Source organism: Populus euphratica, unplaced genomic scaffold (assembly GCF_000495115.2).
Source record: "Populus euphratica unplaced genomic scaffold, PopEup_1.0 scaffold226.1, whole genome shotgun sequence".
Lineage (NCBI taxonomy): Eukaryota > Viridiplantae > Streptophyta > Magnoliopsida > Malpighiales > Salicaceae > Populus > Populus euphratica.
Window position 1 is genome coordinate 518,367 of NW_011499967.1, and position 16,450 is coordinate 534,816.

General features: G+C 32.3%; 2 protein-coding genes and 1 long non-coding RNA gene across 4 annotated transcripts; all 3 read right to left on the reverse strand.

Annotated features, from left to right (window-relative positions):
- Window positions 1–188: 188 nt before the first annotated feature.
- Window positions 189–3,806, reverse strand: LOC105139033 (dnaJ homolog subfamily B member 4-like). Its single transcript, XM_011045331.1, has 3 exons — window positions 3,485–3,806; window positions 2,365–2,813; window positions 189–1,774 (listed from the first exon to the last, which is right to left on the reverse strand). The coding sequence occupies exons 1-3, from the start codon at window positions 3,647–3,649 to the stop codon at window positions 1,336–1,338; spliced, it is 1,053 nt and encodes a 350-aa protein (XP_011043633.1). The 5' UTR covers window positions 3,650–3,806; the 3' UTR covers window positions 189–1,335.
- Window positions 3,807–6,176: 2,370 nt separating this feature from the next.
- On the reverse strand, window positions 6,177–8,731 carry LOC105139034 (dnaJ homolog subfamily B member 4-like). Of its 2 annotated transcripts, none has more exons than XM_011045333.1 (3): window positions 8,293–8,731; window positions 7,203–7,651; window positions 6,177–6,863 (listed from the first exon to the last, which is right to left on the reverse strand). In XM_011045333.1, exons 1-3 carry the CDS (start codon window positions 8,455–8,457, stop codon window positions 6,428–6,430), a joined length of 1,050 nt encoding a protein of 349 aa, XP_011043635.1. In that variant the 5' UTR covers window positions 8,458–8,731; the 3' UTR covers window positions 6,177–6,427. The 2 variants fall into 2 exon arrangements, with proteins under 2 accessions (XP_011043635.1, XP_011043634.1); XM_011045332.1 differs by having other exon boundaries at window positions 6,177–6,866; window positions 8,293–8,720.
- Window positions 8,732–10,391: 1,660 nt separating this feature from the next.
- LOC105139036 (uncharacterized) lies at window positions 10,392–11,222 on the reverse strand. Its single transcript, XR_844909.1, has 2 exons — window positions 11,056–11,222; window positions 10,392–10,714 (listed from the first exon to the last, which is right to left on the reverse strand). It is a non-coding gene; the product is annotated as an uncharacterized LOC105139036 (long non-coding RNA).
- Between the last annotated feature and the right edge of the window lie 5,228 nt (window positions 11,223–16,450).

The window sequence follows — 16,450 nt, forward strand, 5'->3', positions numbered from 1 at the left end:
GGAGAAATCATTACTATTTCAGAAGTCTGGAAGCAAAACTTCCTCTAAGTTTAGACCTTTTGCTATCAAAGAATGGTAGTGTACAACACCAATCCAAGGAAACCAATTGTTATTAAAATCGCAATTAAGAAGTTAACCAAGTCCTACATTTAACATATATCTCAGAAAGAAAGATAAGATGGCATATATTTACAACTGAAAACTATCATGTATTATTACTCTACATCATAAATTGCAACTCACATGCCGTTTAAAGAATAACACTGTATGGCTTAGATGTTGAAATCAGAAAAAAGTAAAAATAAAATTGGGAGCCTCAATCATATAGATCTACCAGTCTCTCCTGTGTATTGAGAGCGAGCCTTGACGCAGTGCGAGGGGAGCTCATTTTTTACGAGCAGGCCACTGGCTTTGAGTGATGGAAACAGTCACTTCGCGCAAGTGCAACAGACTGCATACGTAGTCGATCCTTCTCTGCCCCTAGCCTAGCCGGGAGCCTTGTACACTGGGGATGCCCTTTTAACCTCTCATGCTCTTCTTAGAAGGTTAGAGTACAGACCATTCCATGACAAGCTTTGTATACTCCAAACCTTCATCTTCTGCATTCCTATCAACTAACCATATCCTTTTCTTGAAGTAATCCACTCCCGTTCATCATCTTTGCAAAAAGTTCATTACATTGAATGCTCAGGGAACTAGAAAAGAAAATAAGGATTCACCACAAAAAAACTGGAGCAAATTTTTATTAGTGTAATAAAGAAGTTCAGTACACCCTATCATTTAACACCCTCGACATCGACCGCTTCTGTCTCAAAGAGAAGGCATCCTGCACTCCAAAACAGAATAAGCTGCCTCCACAATGCCTTTCCAGGAAACTTTTGCGAGCATTTTGCATAATTCGGGGAGCTTTTGGCAAAAATTTCACTGTGTTCTGCTAAAAAACTCAATTGTATTATGCAATTCAGTAAATTGGTCACCAGATTCCATAATATATTCATCATCACACTTGGTGCCTCGTATAATCACTTTCTGCAACAATATCACCGAATTTGGTAACAAAATTACTGAATTACATAATGCATCGAGTGTTTTGTAGAACTCAGTGGAAGTTTTACTGAAAAATAAAAGCACTGAATTATGTGAAAAGAGAAAGCATGATGTGCTCCCATAAAGGGTAAGGCATTGTAGAATTTTCCAAAACTGAAACTATCAAGGCAGATACCATAAACAACATTCACAAAAAGTGCATCGCATTCTGGTTGGTAATTTCCTAAAATGCATATTCACAAAAAGTGCCCCATTTCTGTGGAGGTGCATCACATTCTAATATTGATCTCAAGGTCCCATGAGAGTTTTGATTCCTGCCTTCTGCTCTGCAGTTAGCCTTGTTGGAAACTTGACGCTAAACTTGATTCTCAAATTTCCTCTCTTTGTGGGGTCTTTTGGGATTGGCATCCCTTCCTTCGGAACAACCTCCTCATAGTTTGGATGAATCACGGTGTTGATAGGAACGGTCAAGTTCCTTCCATCTAAGGTTGTGAGATTGATAGTGTAACCTGTCAATGCTTCAGCTAAGGAAATCTTCTGTGTGAGGATCAAGTCATTTCCATCACGACTGAATATGGGGTGGGGTTTTTCATCAATAATGAAGACTACATCTGCTGGTATAACATTTGGCATTTCATTCCCTTTCTCAGGGAAGGTGATCTTTGTGCCTTTCTTCCAACCTGGTTTTATGTCAATGGTTAGAATCTCCTCCACTTGCTCAGGCTTGCTACAAAAGAAGAGAAGCACAAGTTCAGTGAAATGATCTAGCAACTAGAGTTCTGCACAAAAACATCATTGAAAAAGCTTTTAGTGTGTGTTTGGTAATGCAGTGCATGGTGCTTTTTAATTGAAAATGCATCAAAATGATTTTTTTTTTCATTTTTCATTTTTCATTTTTGGCATTGGCATATCAAAACCATAAAAAAACATTAAATTGAATTTTTTTAAGTGCTTTTTCATGCAAAAAGTAGTTTGAAAAGCATGTCAAGCCTCAAAAGCAAACACTCAGTAAGGTTTTTACTAAATAGTAAAATGATCTGCCAATTAGTCCAATAGATCTCTGACAACAGAAAAAAGCAATCTAAAGCAGAAAGCAGCATGTCATATCTTATAAATAACATGCATTTTATTTTTTGATCTACCTGGTAAATCCTATTATGCCATTACTTGTTGAAAATCAAATGGGTAGAAGTTGATGCTCAATTTGATAAAAATGGCATAAACTCCTAGAGATATTAAAACTAAAATGAACCATAAGTCAGATGCAAACCAAGAGAAAGGTAATAAACATAAAAAGCAATTCTTAATAATACTTACCCACTTGGATCAACAATCTCCCTGGATATCTTCATTCTCTTGCTAGCTCCCTTATAAAGCTCTTCAAGACTACATCGCAGCTTATTCTCAACTGGAGCAGCCTTTCTAGGAGCACCTTGATGCATTGATCCTCCGCCTTCACCATAGGACTTGAAGATATCTTCACCAAACATCCCACCAGGAAACCTTGCCCCTCTCATGCCTCCAACACCACCACCACCACCACCACCTCCTCCCATCCCTCCAAACGGATGAGAAAACCCAAAAAATTCAGCAAAAATATCATCAGCATTTCGAGGATTGAAATGAAATGATGTGGGTCCATCTCCAGTAGAAAAGAATGAAGCTCCAGGACCAGCACCACCAGCACCAGGTGGTGGTACTTGACCCTTTAAACCCTCTTCACCATATTGGTCATACACTGCTCTTTTCTGTGGATCGCTAAGAACCTGCATAAAAAAACATTGACTCGGTACAAAATCAATCAAAGAATAAATATTTACTATTGATTTTAATTTTGAGCAGTCTAGAACTGCATTACAGAGAATTCCTTGTGCCCATTAAAGACTGAAACTTTGGACATCTAACCAACAAGAAACAGTTAATTCCTCATGATAACACTAATAAACACAACAAAACTAAAAATTCTAAAACTTTACGCAAGAAATTCAAAAAAGATCGCAACTTCTTTTTTATCTAAGGATGAACAAAAAAACCCATCAGTCTACAAATTTCGGTGAATTGAGAATCTTCAGCATTGCTTCTAACTGGATGGTCTACAGATCCAACACACAGAACACAGAACCCACAAGGTTTAATGATTATTCAAGCCATGACAGATTGAAACTTTGAACCACAAGGTTTAATGATCATTCAAGCCATGACAGATTGAAACTTTGAACATTAAAAAGAAAACAATAAAAGGATCACAAATTTCAGTAGATTATCAAATTTAACAAAAACCCAGATCACAAAATCTACAATGCAATACATACACACATCTACGCAAGAAATAAAACAATCAAAAACCACAAATTTCAGCGAGATTTCCAATTTCACAACGAACCCAGATCACAAAATATAATATTGAAGCAATTGGAGTCAAATTTTAAGTACATACATCATAGGCTTCAGAGATTTGCTTGAACTTAGCCTCAGCTTCTTTTTTGTTATTAGGGTTCTTATCAGGATGCCACTTCATGGCTAATTTCCTATAAGATTTCTTCAAATCATCATCTTTTGCAGTCTTATCAACTTGCAATATCTTGTAGTAATCCACTCCCATGGTGTTGCTATTACCTCCTCCTCCTCCTCCTCCTCTCTTTCTCTTCTTCACTTTGCTTATCTTTGTTTTTTCTAGTTTGGGGTGCTTAGCTGCTTGCTTTTGTTCTCTTTATATATGTACATAGTGATGTGATGATGATGGAGTAATCTTTGGGGCTTGTTTGTGCCTTGTAGTTTTGGGGTTCAGTTAATGTTATATTTCTTACAATATATTCTTTAGTCCCTCTCATCTCTAATCTTGCCAAGCTCATCCTTTTACCAAAAATCGACAGTGGGATCATATCTGTAGTGCATTTGGAGAATAAAAAAGTTAAGGCACTATATCAACAAATGTTAAATAATAAAGGATGAAATATACAATTAACCCCATTTCTCTTTGTTAAGTAGTACGGAAGTGCTAGAACATGGAAACACCAAACCTACATCTTGAACCCTAAATTTATAAGTTTTCGAATGAGTCCTTAAGCAGACCACAAATTTGCCCCTCCTTCAAAGTTCAAAGAAATGCATATAATCATCAATACAGTTTGGTTATTTAATTTTTAAAATGTGCACAGTCGCATTCTTATTTTTTTAAGCCGATGAAACATTTGTGATATTAATGGTGAATTTATGCAATAAAATGGAAATGAACTCAAGCTAGCCCTTCAGTTGTCATTACACAAAAGCTAGAGGGGATGTCATGATCATTAACTCCATAAAGTCTCGGTTAAGAACGACGATGATCCGCGTTTCACACGGCGCACGATTTGAACAGTTGGATTTTAGATGAAAAAGAAAGTTGATGTATAATAAAGGTATTTAAAATAGTATTTAGTTACTTCCTTGAAATTAAAATACAAAGAGAGATAATAAGGATAAAGGAAATATACGTGTTTTGAAAACAATTTTTTTTTTTAAACTAACTAAAAAACAAATCTATTCTATATTTCTATCTCTTTCATTAAATATGTTTTTTCATCTTTAATTTATTATTATTTTTTTGTCTTGAATAATTTAAGAGATAAATTTTCGCTGAGAAGACTGTCTTTATTTAGATGTGTCGCTAATGATTTTTTCAAAGCAGAAACAGTTCCCGTGATTCCATGGTTACATCAAACAACAGCTTTTGTAGCTCCAAGGGTCATGAAGTAGGGTGGAATCAGGGCAGATATGAAAAGCAAAATGGGGACATAATCTCATCTTGTGATTTCTGTGACCGGAGAAGTAACCATTTGAAAGATCTTTAGAGGAATCAGTAACTGTGCTTTATAGTTTAATTCACTCATGAGGTTTGTAATGGAAATTTGGAAATCCTGAAAGTGATTAATGTTTCCCGTATAGTTATTAAATCCCACCTGGTCTGAAGGGTTGATACGAAATCTAACCCAAACCGAGTTTTATTTCAAATTATTTTGACATTGATTTGATTATATTTCTAGTACATTTGCACGTTGACCTGTAATTTAATTGACCTGATTTGTTTAGAATAAATGAGAAATCCAAGTTGATTCAATAATTCAATAATTTAAATTCTGAACAAGGCTAGACTCTAGATCAGGTTTAATAACTATCATTTAGAAGTGAGAAATTGTTTTCCCCTCCAAGCTAAATCCTTTTGCTAGGAAGGATTCAAGAGCAAACAAGGGAAATCAAATTGCATTGAAACCACAATTAAGAAGTTGGCAAAACCATGCACTAATCATATCTTAGAAAGATGTCACAACTGTACTTATCAAACACTAATACCATAGAGTCATGTATCACAGATTGTAGCAAGAGGGCACCAGTCCTTCTCAAAGGAGATGAAGATCTCAAGGACCAACGAGTCTCTTGATTGATTCCTTCTGCTCTGCAGTAACCCTGAATGGAAACCTGATGTCAAACTTGATTCTCAAATTTCCTCTCTTTGTTGGATCACTTGGGATCGGCATCCCTTCGCTCAGTAGAACCTTCTGATGGTTGGAATGGATCACATCATTTTCTGAAACTGTTTAAATTCTCAATGATAATATTTCTTTGAATTTGTTAAATATTAATGATAATATCAATGTCATCGGTGGGATTCAGATCCTCCCAAAGCAAGGTTGGTGTGTGGGTTTGGTTTACATGAAATTTAAGTACTGGTTGAGATTATGATAATAATTGTTTTATTTTTTGTAAGATGATTTGCTTAGTCCAAGTGATTCCACGAGCACCTGCATTTTTTTAATGGTGATTGATGTTAGGATTACACATGCTAGTCTTATCTCTCTCAGTGTGTTGACAGGAGAGGCAGTTATGAGCACCAAACTCTAGCTCCAAACCTCAGAGCTCTGCTTGAACTTGAGAGAAAACTAATCGAGACAGATCTTGCTATCTATAACTAGGAATACCTGACAATGTCATGCTCAAATAATCGTAGGAGCTTTTCCGTGTACCTCAAGCCTTCACCTCTAGGATTGCTATCCAATAACCATGTCTTGTTCTTGTAGTTATCCACTTGCATTACCATCTTCGCATACAGTTTGGTTGTATTCAGTGTTCAGAACTAGAAAAAAAAACAAGGATTCACCATCAATCGACTGGAGCCAGTTTTTATTGCAACTGTAATAGAGAAGCTTATTATCTTAAAATTTCGCACATCAATGCCTTAGAAAGATGGCATACTTGCTACAAAAACTCTCAAAAGTGATTACATATATAACAAGTTGTGGATTCAGAAGAAACAATACAACTACTACAATCTTTCTAATTTGTATTCACAAAACTTCTCCATTTCTGTGGAGGTGTAGTGTATTAAATGCTGGCATTGATGATCTCAAGGACCCAAGAGTCTTTTGATTCCTGCCTTCTGCTCTGCAGTTAACCTTGATGGAAACTTGATGTTGAACTTGATCCTCAGATTTCCTCTCTTTGTTGGGTCCTTTTGGATTGGCATCCCTTCCCTTGGGACAACCTCCTCATAGTTTGGATGAATCAGAGTGTTGACTGGAATGGTCAAGTTCCTTCCATCTAAGGCTGTGAGATGGACAGTGTAACCTGTCAAGGCTTCAGCTAAAGAAATCTTCTGTATGACAACCAAGTCGTTCCCATCACGAGCGAATACAGGGTGGGATTTTTCATCAATAATGAAGACTAGATCAGCTGGAACAATATTTGGCTGTTCATTCCCTTTCTCAGGGAAGGTAATCTTCGTGCCTTTCTTCCAACCAGGTTTTATGTCAATGGTTAGAATCTCCTCAACTTGCATGGTCCTGCTGCGAAGGATGGAAGTAAAAGTCAGTGAAATTGTCTTAACAACTAATGCTAAGCGCCAAAAAATTCATCCAAAAAGCTTTGAAGGATTTTACTAGATTGTAAAATGATCTGGCAAGCAACACCATGTACAAGCATAAGCAGCATGTGAAATCGCAAGAAATAAAAGCATTTATTGTTAGATCTGGCTCTATTAGGTAATGGTCAGTTGAAAATCAAACAGGAAGAAGTTGATGTCAGATAAATTCAGAGAGAAGTTATACAAGAGCTATCCTTCAGAAGCATACAATCAGAACAGTAGTTACTTAACATACTAAAACAAAGTTCTCAATACTTACCCACTTGCATCAGCGATATCTCTAGAAATCTTCATTCTTTTGGTAGCCCCTTTATAAAGCTCTTCAAGACTACAAGGCAGCTTCTTCTCAATTGGAGGAGCTTTTCTAGAACCCTGATGCATCGACCCTCCGCCCCCTTCACTGTAAGAACTAAAGATATCATCGCCGAATATCCCACCTTGGAACCTTGTCCGTCTCATGCCTCCACCACCACCTCCCATCCCTCCAAATGGACTCCCTCCAAATGGACTTGAAAACCCGAAAAATTCAGTAAAAATGTCATCAGCATTCCGAGGATTGAACTGAAATGTCGTTGGCCCATCTCCCGTGGAGAAGAATGAAGCTCCACCTGGACCAGCACCACCAGCACCAGGCGGTGGTACTTGCCCCTTTAGACCCTCTTCACCATATTGGTCATATACTGCTTTTTTCTGTGGATCACTGAGAACCTGCATCCAAAACATAGAATTTCAACACAAAACCCATCAAAGGACTATCAAATCCAGTTCTACAGAAAATTCCTTATGCCATTAAAGACTGAAACATAGAGTTAACGCAACAAAGTTTCTATGTTGATAAACAAAATTAAAAAGTCATTTGACTCATTAAGAGCCAGAGAATTCCTCATGAAAACAGTAACAAACACAATAAACTACAAATCCCAACAAAAAAGAACCCCTTTCCATCTAACATGAACAAAATCAATCAAATTCACATATCTTCAGATAGGAAACAGAGGATTCCTCATCATAACAGTAATTAACAAAATAAACTACAAATCCCGGTAATTTAGCCATTAAATCCCAATAAAGATAGAAACTTTATTTCATCTAACATGAACAGAAGCCATCAAATTCATATATTTTCAGATAACAAACAGATAATTCCTCATCATAGCAGTAAAAAAAAGAAAAAAATACAACAACAACAAACAACAAGTCCCAGAATTTTAACCACAAAATCCCCCAAAAAAAGATTTCTTTTTCTCTAAACACGAACAAAAACCACAAATTTCATTAAGATTATCCAATCTTACAGCAAACCCAGATCACAAAATTTAATCTTGAAGTGTTAAATGGCAGGTACATACCTCATAAGCTTCAGAAATTTTCTTGAACTTGGCTTCAGCTTCTTTCTTGTTATTTGGGTTTTTATCAGGATGCCATTTCATTGCTAATTTCCTATAAGCCTTCTTCAAATCATCATCTTTTGCAGTCTTATCAACTTGTAATATCTTGTAGTAATCCACCCCCATGGTGTTGCGGCTACCTCCTCCTCCTCTTTCCCCCTCTTTCTTTTCTTCTCTTTGCTCACCTTTTTTTTTCTTCTTGAAAAAAAATAGTAGAAAAGGTTGCTTGCTTTGGTTTTTTGGTTAGGTGATGATGGAAGTTTCATGTTTGTGGAGTTTTTGTCTTTGATGATTCGAGAAACATGTAGAAGGTTCCAGAAATGACTCCACTGTCTTTTTAACTTCTTCTAGTTTACTTGCAAATTACTGTAATCACTGTAAAGTGTGAACAAAGAGGTGTTGAATTTGATGTGTCCTAAAATTGCCAAGTCTATCCAACCATTAGAGCATCTACAAGTCCTTTCCCCCTTTCTTTCGCCAAGTGGGTTGTGGGCTCATCTTTTGGCAGCAGATTAGGAGCTAAACTGTGTAAGCACAAGTGGGTTCTGTAATTTATTTCCATTAAAGCATAGTTATAAAATCGAAATTGACATCGTTGCTCGACTCGGACACAGCTAATTTAAGATTAGGACTAGTCTGAGTTGAAAAAAAAAATGATATATTGATTCAATTGGACGGATCAAAACTTTGCTCTTATTCAATTGATTTTTTCTCAAAAACAACTTATTTTAATAAAAAACAATGTTATTTTAATTCTTTTTTTAAATTATAAGATCAACTTGTGAGATCAACCTTTTGATCCGAATATTTTCCAGAATGTGAAATAAAGAATGAAATAGAGTTTGAAGGGACAGCGTATTATTTAAAGATTGTCATTTACTTTTTCTTACAGGACTTCCAATCTGGGCACTGGTAACCTAGTTGATCTAATTGGCATAACCTTTAGACTATGGCCCATGGTTATCTGTGTGTGTATATATATATGTATAGTCATGCTGGGATTTAGCTTCCAAATATCAAGATTGAGTATTTCTTTTTCCTAGCAATCTTCTTTTTATATTCAAATCCAAAATGATAACACAAGGAACACTTACCAGTTGAGTTAACTTAGTTGTTGGGCTTAATCTAATTGACTGATTTCATTTATAAAAATGTGTGAAAATGTAAGAAAGCAAGGTTGCCTGCAAACTCTGGTTAATTTTGAAAGGAAGAAAACTGATAGAGGGTGTTCAACATCATAAGGAGAACATGCACATTGGAAAAGTTGACGTGATTTTAAATTCATCTTAATTCAGATAAGGGTTATCTTTAAGGAATTAAGAAGAAGAAACATTGATCTTCTGTCAATGTTTCAGATTAGATGCCATAACCATTTTGAATTCGATATTGATTGAGGAGCATTGAAGGGTTATGTTAGTTCAGAGTTACGTTCTAAGGAAACTCATATTCCATCAGTTCAAAGTTCCTTCGTCATAATCCAGCAAAATTCGGGTAGGGGAGAGATGCATGGAAGCTGAGAATACTGAATTCATTAAGCCAGTCCCAAATTGTTGCCTGTTCATAGCTTAGTTAATAAATTAAATGGATTAACCTGAATTAATTCAAAACAATATTCTTTCAAGATTTTTTTAAATTAAAATAATATTATTTTAAAAAATAATTTTTTTCTCAAAAAATCAAATCAATTTTGATTAGGTTAACCTTGACACAAGTAACTTTTACCTAATTTTTTAAAATACAATCTAAGTGGGTTAGGATATGTTTAAGAATATTGTGTAATTATGTGTGATAATTTTTGCATATACAATCCATTTAATCCACAAAACACCACTATAAGAAATAAGTTTTACATGTTTTTTTTTTAATTTTTCATGTCTCTCATAAAAAAAATATATTAAATTATACCATATTCTCAAACACACAATAATTAGTTCTAAATATTACATTAAAACTCATTACTTTATTAAAAAAGAAATAATATTACATTCCAATATCTTATCCCTTCCTTTCTCGTTTTATTGTCTAGCAATGTAGTTAGGATTTTTTTTTCTCATAAATAATGCCAAGAAGACATTGAGATGTTATTTTTCAAAAAATTTCTCACAACACTAGAGGATTACAAAGTTTGGGCATCTCTTGTTACAAGTATCATTGTTTTCAAGGCCATAAAAAAATTACCAAAAAAATCCAATCGCAGAAGATTATTGAGGGAACGTGCAATCAACAAACAAGCTGAGATCATAGAGATCATCGGCAGTATCAACAAGGGATCTCATCAATGAACCATCTAAGTATTCTAACAGGAAGCTGCACAACATCCATGGCCAAATTGGCTAGGGCAGCACAACACACACAACATGGGCACAAGCAGCTCAATGTAGTCCTGCGTTCCATCACAAAACAATTTTTTAAAAAAAGAAAAACGTAATTTAGTCAATCAACTAAAGAATTATTTATTAGAAAATAGAATTATAGAAGAAAAAACTACATAGATTATCAAGATATGTAATATTATGATATGGGTTAATCAATCATTAAGTCAAACCACCCTATTTTTTTTAATTATCACATTATATTATATGAAATCAATATATGCTCACACACTCTCCCCAAGAATTCTTCAAATTCTTATGTTCACACACAGACACCCTCCCCAAGAATTCTTCAAATTCTTATGTTTTAGCAAGAGAATTAAGAAAAGCAAAAAGAAATAAATGGCCTCACCCAATGAGCCATATTACTGCACCAACAAGGGCCAAGATCAATGCAAGCAAGGAAAAAGGAAGTCCTAACAAAAACCCTAATGGCCTGCAATCTCCCATTATCTTTCTCTCTGAATTCTTGCTTCTTGTTCTTGAATTTTAATCCAAGAAGGACATGAAGTGGTTCAAGGTGATGTGTTTGTGCTATAAAGAGATTCCTTAATTGAGAAGGGAACAAGAATATAACTACCTTCATATGTGGTTTTTGTTTATTGACTAAATTACCCTTGTGGATTTTGGGATTTTTGATTGGTTATGTTAGGATTTGTTTTTTATTTTGCAATGTGAAAGGTATTTTGGACATTGTGTTTATGGGATCTTCATTGTTATTTCTTTTCAGTTACAACTCACTTTGCAATTAGAAGAGTCAAGACTTGCCTATTATTTTTAAGAAAAAAAAATATTTTTCTGCTTTTTTGTTTTAGCAATCCATGAAAATGCATACTCTTTCATATAAAATATTTGGTATAAAGGAAAAAACTTATCTTTAATGTTGAAGAGTTTTATGTAAATATATTTAAGTTTTAGAAGGTATTTGTTGTGTTTGATTTTTTAAAAAAAAAACTTGGTCAAATGTTGCAGGTCAATTCATTTATTAAAAGATATTTTTAATTCTAAAATTTTATAAATAATAATATCTTTCAATAATTTTAACTATTATTTTTTTTTTACAATCACCACTTCATATCACCATTATTATTGATGTTGTTATTGTTATTATCACAACCACCAACAATCACCACTTCGTATCATCATCATTATTATTATTTATGTTGTTATTGTTATTATCACAACCACCACTCTACAACCAATATTTAATTATTATTATTGTTTTTGTTTTTAGCCCCACCTTTATCATAATATTATTATCATAATTACTAATACTAGTTCATCATAATCATAATCAATTTATTAATATTATGTTTTTCACATCATTGTTTATTAAATATTGTAATTTTTTTCTATGTAAAAAACTATTTCACACAGTGTTTTCCATCCTTGAAATATTCTATGCAAAATTTTTTTTTGTAACTTTAATTCTTTTATTTTTATGTAACTAAAGAGGATTATTTCTATTAAAGATACAATGCACCTCAATGTGAAAAAAAAACCAACCTTCCTAAGAAAAAATGAAAATAAAACTTAAAGGCTTATATTGGGCTTAAGCTGTAGTGGACTGTGTAAGGCCCAAGCTTGGATTCTAAGTGAATCTGTTCATAGGCAATTTGCGACATTGAACAAACTAAAATAAAAAAAATATGGGCCTTACTCTGGGCTTAATATAAGGCTAATAAAGCCCAAAGGTGAGTGATATTCAGAGTACGCTTTTTCCATATAAGATCCAGCCTAGAAAAAAAATAAAATAAGTAAGAGTTGATTGAACAAACCTCAAAAAATCAATTAAAATCCAGTTTAACCTTTTATTTTAAAAAATAATATTATTTAACTTAAAATAATATAACCCCGTAGAGTTTATATATTTTTTTTTAGAAATTATCCGTTTAAATTTCATAAATTTTAAAATTATTAAAAATTTATATCATTATTAATTTTAAAATTCATAAAATAAATCAAAATGTCTCTAAGCTGTTATAGGTACTTATATTAATAATAATTAAAAAAAAAGCGAAAAAAGAAGCAAGGCACCAAATCTGTATAGGAATTTGTTTTTTTTTTCATTCGATATGGGTGTGGGGAATGGCAAATTGTGTCTTTCAAGGTGCATGTTTAGCTGCTGTCATTCAATCTCAGGATTCGAGAAACTGGTAATTTTTTCAACAAGTGGTGTAGCATTGAACATCTATTGTCTAGGCCTTAACCTTATTTGGACTGGCCAATTCCAAAGTACAAGGTCTCTCTTTATCGAGTAAGAAACTAGAACGTGCTGGCTTTTAACTGTAGCTGGTATTGTTTCTGATCTAATGTGACATTGGAATTGGAAGATGCATAAGAAAAAAAAAAGATATTAAATATGGATGGCTAGCTATAGATTTAAGAAAAAATACACTTAAATGCTTAAAATTTTAAAATAATATAATTTATACAATTTAGATCCCTTTATTTTTTTTAAAAAAATTAATTATAATATAAAAATTTATAAAAAAAAAAAATTAATTATAATATAAAAATTTATTTATATTATTTTTCAAATCCTAAATAAATAGAAGAGAATGATGGGTTATTAGATTCCAATGATAAAAGAAAAGTTACCGTTCTTGTCATTTTCAACCATTAAAATAAATTTTTTTTGTGTCAACAAGTTACATGAAATAAAAGAAGCTTAATAGTGATTGCTTGATATTTTAATATTACCTGAAAAAATAGATCTAAATTGAAAAAAATAAGTTTAAATCAATTTGATTTTAGATTTTGGATTATTTTCTAGGTATTTTGAGTTGATAGATTTATTTATAGATATTTCAAGAGTAATGTAAGGTATTTTTGGATTGATATAACTTAAATTCTTTAATCCAATAAAAATGTTGCCTCAACTTTCTGGTTAACATAATGATAGCTGAAATTTGAGTTTACAAGTGATATATTACTTTATCATCTATTTTTTTAAAATATTAAAAAAAATTAAACCTAGACATGCAGTTTTGAGCTTTTTCTTGGCCCTCTTTTATATATATATATATATAAGAGAATTGTTAGCTTTTAACTGTAGCTAGAATTGTTTATGAAATTATATAATAGTGTGAACTAACTGTGTGTTTTTTAGTAATTTATTTTGGTATTTAAAGTTTAATTTTAAAAAATTTAATCTTAATTAAAAACCAATTATATATATATAATGATAATATGATTGTCTTTTTTTTTTAGTAATATTCTAGTTAGATCTTGAATATTTTTTATATGAAGCCGTCAAACAATTAGAAAATAGCAAGGAAAAGATGGTTGGGCTAAGACATTAGTAATTAGTGTTGTTTGTATAAGTTTTCCTCGTCCATTGTATTTTGATATGATCAATAATGGGCCTAGTGTGATCATATTTTCCATGCTTCATTAATTTAAACTTAATCTAGATTAAATTTCTCAAAATATTCATTCCCAAATTTATAGAAAAAGGGGCAGAGGATAGAATTAATATTCGAATATTCATCTATATGGATGAATTTATGAATATAAAATGAGTTTACACAAATATTTTAATATGTGGGCATCCATGGCTACACGTTCTTGTTGCAAGCGTGCATCGGCAACTTGCCCTTGTATTTTTCCTCTGGTTACAGGCTATGCATGGAAGGAAAAGACCACGGGACATGCAAAAATAGTTAGAATATTTATATTTTTGTGCATGATTGAAGATGCAAACCATTTCTTCCTCGAGCTCTCACTTCATACGGGACAGCGTTAAGTAATCGATCGACTCCTTTCACGAGTACATCCCAAAAAACAAACCCGACTTTGCTCGAAATTATTGAAATAAAGTATAAAATTGTGGTTATTTTGTATCAATAATATATTTTCAGTAGAATTTAATTTTAAAATTTTAATTTTAAATTAAAAATTATTTTAATTAAATTATAATTTTTGAGTAATAATTAAAGTATATAAATGCAGGATTATTAATTATTACATGTTTTTAAAAATATATGTATTCTTGATTTGTCGATAAGTGATCTAATTTGAAATTTACGTTATTGAGTTTATGTTAAATGTTTTTTAATGTTCATTTCTTTATTTCTTCATATTTTGATAAAAAAAATTGAGTTTTATTTTTAGTTTGATTTTGTTTAGGGTTTTATTTTGTGTTTTAGATTTAATTAATAGACTTTAGTAAATTTTAAATAAACTCTATAAGGTTAAAATTGTGTCAAAGGTTAAGATTCTATTTTGATGACAATGTTTTTACTAAAGTTTTTCTTTGAATTTAAAGTGCATTTGATAAACATTTTGTAAATCTATCTTAACAGTTTTAGATTAAAAAAAATAGTTTTTACCAAATATAACCTAAAATTTGTTTTATGGTTGTTGCATGTAACGTAATCCTTAAAAAGAAAATACATTTTATTTATAAAAAAGGAGAAAAATTGCATTGACGGATGGCATGAGTTAAGGTTTTGTTGTCTGCAACAGTAGTTCTAAATTTGCTGTGGATGATTCATGATTCATTATTATTATTATTGTTATATATGTAGATGATTTGCTGTAGATAATTAATGCATCCTCTGACATGCATTAGCTAGATTCAGTTAATTAGTAGAGCTCAATTAATGGATAGAAAAGGACCACTGATGATTGATAATTCACCAATAGATGATTTATGTGCGTAGATAATGACACTGTATGTGCAAAAAATACAAATTTGATTCATGTTTTTAGATCATAATTAGAAAATAATGATGACAAGACGATAATACTAAGAAAAAAATGGCTGGGTTAATGTCCATTCCCAAATTCATCTATTCGATTCCTCTATGTAGATGAATTCATGAATATGAAACGAGTTTACACAAATATTTTAATATGTGGGCATCCATGGCTACACGTTCTTGTTGCAAGCGTGCATCTGCAACTTGACCCTTGTATTTTTCCTCTGGTTACAGGCGATGCATGGAAGGAAAAGACCACAGGGCATGCAAAAATACTTAGAATATTTATATTTATGTGCATGATTGAAAATGCAAACCATTTCTTCCACGACCTCTCACTTCATAAGGGACAGCGTTAAGTAATCGATCGACTCCTTCCACAAGTACACCCCCCAAGAAAAATACCCCACATTAGACTTTGCTCGAAATTATTGAAATAAAGTACAGATCTTATCAATTTGATGCTCAATTGTTTTTATAGTACAGACAAAATTGACACCACATAGTAAAAAGATTAAGTTTTTGTTTTTTTGGCTGAACAAAAAAAAATGAAAAAAAAAAGAAATAGGAAAAGAAATTCAAAATATAAAAGGATATACATTATAAAAGCTAGAAGATTGTCACAATTAGTGGTGAACGCTAAAAGTGACAAGTGAAAATGTTAGAGGATCAAAACGTATAAAATTAGCAATCTAATTCTGAATAAAAAAAAAGCTATATTAATGAAAATATTTTTATTTTGGGTAAACAAATACAAATGTGAATGGGTAATGGCTCAATGAGAATTTTTGAAAGACTTAATTGTAAGGAAAATTAATTTTTGAAGTTAATTTAAGATTTAATTAGAAGAAATTAAAGTCTAGAGGTTGAATTGCAATCTTAAAGAGTTAATTTGATTAAATCAGGAGTTTAATTGTATAAATATTGAAGTTTGATGGGTAATTAGGGACTTGATTTAATAAATTCAAAACTAAGAATCAGATTGAAGATTGAATAAATTCAAAACTAAGAATCAGATTGAAATAGGCGTGTAACAAAATC

Excerpts from the sequence above, each read along its gene's own strand:
- LOC105139033 (XM_011045331.1), bottom strand. The coding sequence starts at position 3,649 with ATGGGAGTGGATTACTACAAGATATTGCAAGTTGATAAGACTGCAAAA. Across the intron at positions 2,814-3,484 it reads AAATCTCTGAAGCCTATGAT|GTTCTTAGCGATCCACAGAA; the intron begins GTATGTACTTAA and ends TTTTTTATGCAG. Across the intron at positions 1,775-2,364 it reads GAGATTGTTGATCCAAGTGG|CAAGCCTGAGCAAGTGGAGG; the intron begins GTAAGTATTATT and ends CTTCTTTTGTAG.
- LOC105139034 (XM_011045332.1), bottom strand. The coding sequence starts at position 8,457 with ATGGGGGTGGATTACTACAAGATATTACAAGTTGATAAGACTGCAAAA. Across the intron at positions 7,652-8,292 it reads AAATTTCTGAAGCTTATGAG|GTTCTCAGTGATCCACAGAA; the intron begins GTATGTACCTGC and ends TTTTGGATGCAG. Across the intron at positions 6,867-7,202 it reads GATATCGCTGATGCAAGTGG|CAGGACCATGCAAGTTGAGG; the intron begins GTAAGTATTGAG and ends CATCCTTCGCAG.